The sequence below is a fragment of the Myotis davidii genome, unplaced genomic scaffold (genome assembly GCF_000327345.1).
Source record: "Myotis davidii unplaced genomic scaffold, ASM32734v1 scaffold2042, whole genome shotgun sequence".
In the NCBI taxonomy this organism is placed as follows: domain Eukaryota; kingdom Metazoa; phylum Chordata; class Mammalia; order Chiroptera; family Vespertilionidae; genus Myotis; species Myotis davidii.
The window spans coordinates 103,887-105,841 of record NW_006293469.1 but is presented as its reverse complement, the minus strand read 5'-3'; the positions used below and the strand labels follow the sequence as shown (position 1 = coordinate 105,841).

The window sequence follows — 1,955 nt, the reverse complement described above, 5'->3', positions numbered from 1 at the left end:
TTTTTTAAATATATACATATATATATTTTTGTATTTTAGAGAGGAAGGGAAAGGGAGAGAGAAATAGAAACATCAGTGATGAGAGAATCATCGATTAGTTGCCTCCTGTACGCCCCCCTTGCGGACTGGGGATTGAGCCCGCAAGCCAGGTATGTGTCTTGATCAGGAATTGAACTGTGACCTCCTGGTTCATAGGTCAATGCTCAACCACAGAGCACACTGGCTGGGCTAATCCTGTTGGTTTTTTTGTAACAAATACATGTACAAATATATACTGTATAAACTATGTGTAATGTGAATATACATATACATACACACGCTTCTGAAATGACACACAAGAATTTTCTATCTGCCCTAGCAGGTTTGGCTCAATGGATAGAGCTTTGGCCTGAGCTGGGTTCGGTTCCCATCAAGGGCACATATTTCAGTTGCCGGCTTGATTCCCGGCCCTGGGTAGGGCGAGTGCGGAGGCACCTAATCAATGTTTCTCTCTCTGTCCCTCTCCCTTTTACTCTAAAAATCAATGGAAATATATCCTTGGGTGAGGATTAAAACCAAGAATGAATTTCCTATTCTTGCTTTCTAACCACTGTGAACACATATTATTGGTATAATACAAAAATAATACTTTGACCTTTACTCCAAAAAGGGGAAAAAAAGTCCTTATTGTTATTTTAGCTGAAATACATCATCTAATAAGTAAAACAAATATGACAGAAAAAGGAGGCGTCTTGGAAATCCCGTGTATTACTGTCAGGCTGGTGGGGTTTGCTTGGGAGTCTCAGGAGACAGGACTTATCTCAGAAACCCCAGGACCTCCGGCATCAGGAGGCGGTTCTCCGGGCCACGCGGGCCTTCAAGCAAGAGGTGGGCAGAGGGGCCACTGTCTTTTCCAAAGACTGTTCTTGGAGGCCCTGCTGGATGCCTTACCTGTCTGCATCAAAGGAAGAGATCCAAGAGGCATAGTCAAGATTGTAGGCCAGGACGGTGGTGTAGTGATTGAACCCAAAATAGTCGTAGGTGCCATTGATCCTCCTCTTCTCACTCTCCGTGAACTCCGGGAGCCTGGGGGCAAGGAGCATGAAGGTCGGGGTTTCAGGAGCAGCCATGCTCTGGGAGGAGAATGTTCTGGGGCTGAGGCAGGGCGCTGTAAACCACAGGTGACAGGGTGGTGAAGGTGCAGAGGCCCTGCCACTGCTGCAGGAGGTGCCGAGGCTCCACCTACCGCCCTGTAACCTCACTGCCCCCATTACAAATGAAACTAAAAGCTACTCTTTTATAAACCTCCCAGTTGGACAGATACACATATTTTTTTATTTTCTTCAAAAATTAACATGCAACTTCTGATATTACCAGCTGTGGTAGATTTTGAAATCAAGGACATGTCTGAGGCATATACCTTAAGGCTAACCCTTAAGGTTTTACCTTTTATAAAATCAATAAAAAATATATTTAAAAAAAAAAATAAGTGGAACAAATCGTTCTCTCTCCCTTCCCTCCCACTTCCTCTCTCTAAGTTTAATTCCTATATAATAAAGAGCTAATATGTGAATTAGACCGAGCAGCCAAACAACCATCCAGATGACATTCTGGATAACTGTCCGGACGACCTGCTGGATGAAGCTGGGGCTGCGAGGGCTGGCCAGGGCTGCGAGGGCCCGAGCCCCTTGCACAAATTTTGTGCATCAGGCCTCTAGTAATAGTAATAGTAGTAGTAGTAGTAGTAGTAAAAGAACTTAAAAAACAGAAGGAACAGCCCTGCTGGTGTGGCTCATTGTCCCATACTCTGAGAGGTCGGAGGTTGCGATGCCACCCTCAGTCATGTTCAGGCTGGGGCCGATTGGGGGGTTGGGGTATGGCCCCCTGTCACACTTAAGGCAAGGTCGATGGGGAGGTTTCAGCACCACCCCCTGTCACGCACAGAGCAGGGCCCATGCGGGGGGTTGGGGCTCCGT

At 46.3% G+C, this 1,955-nt stretch overlaps 1 protein-coding gene across 1 annotated transcript in view; it reads right to left on the bottom strand.

Annotated features, from left to right (window-relative positions):
* The window catches only part of LCT (lactase), a 42,151-nt gene that overhangs the window by 4,966 nt on the left and 35,230 nt on the right, over nucleotides 1–1,955 (bottom strand). Inside the window, exon 14 of the mRNA XM_006767152.2 lies at nucleotides 931–1,065. Coding sequence (XP_006767215.1) covers nucleotides 931–1,065 — 135 coding nt within the window. The remainder of the gene's footprint in view (nucleotides 1–930; nucleotides 1,066–1,955) is intronic.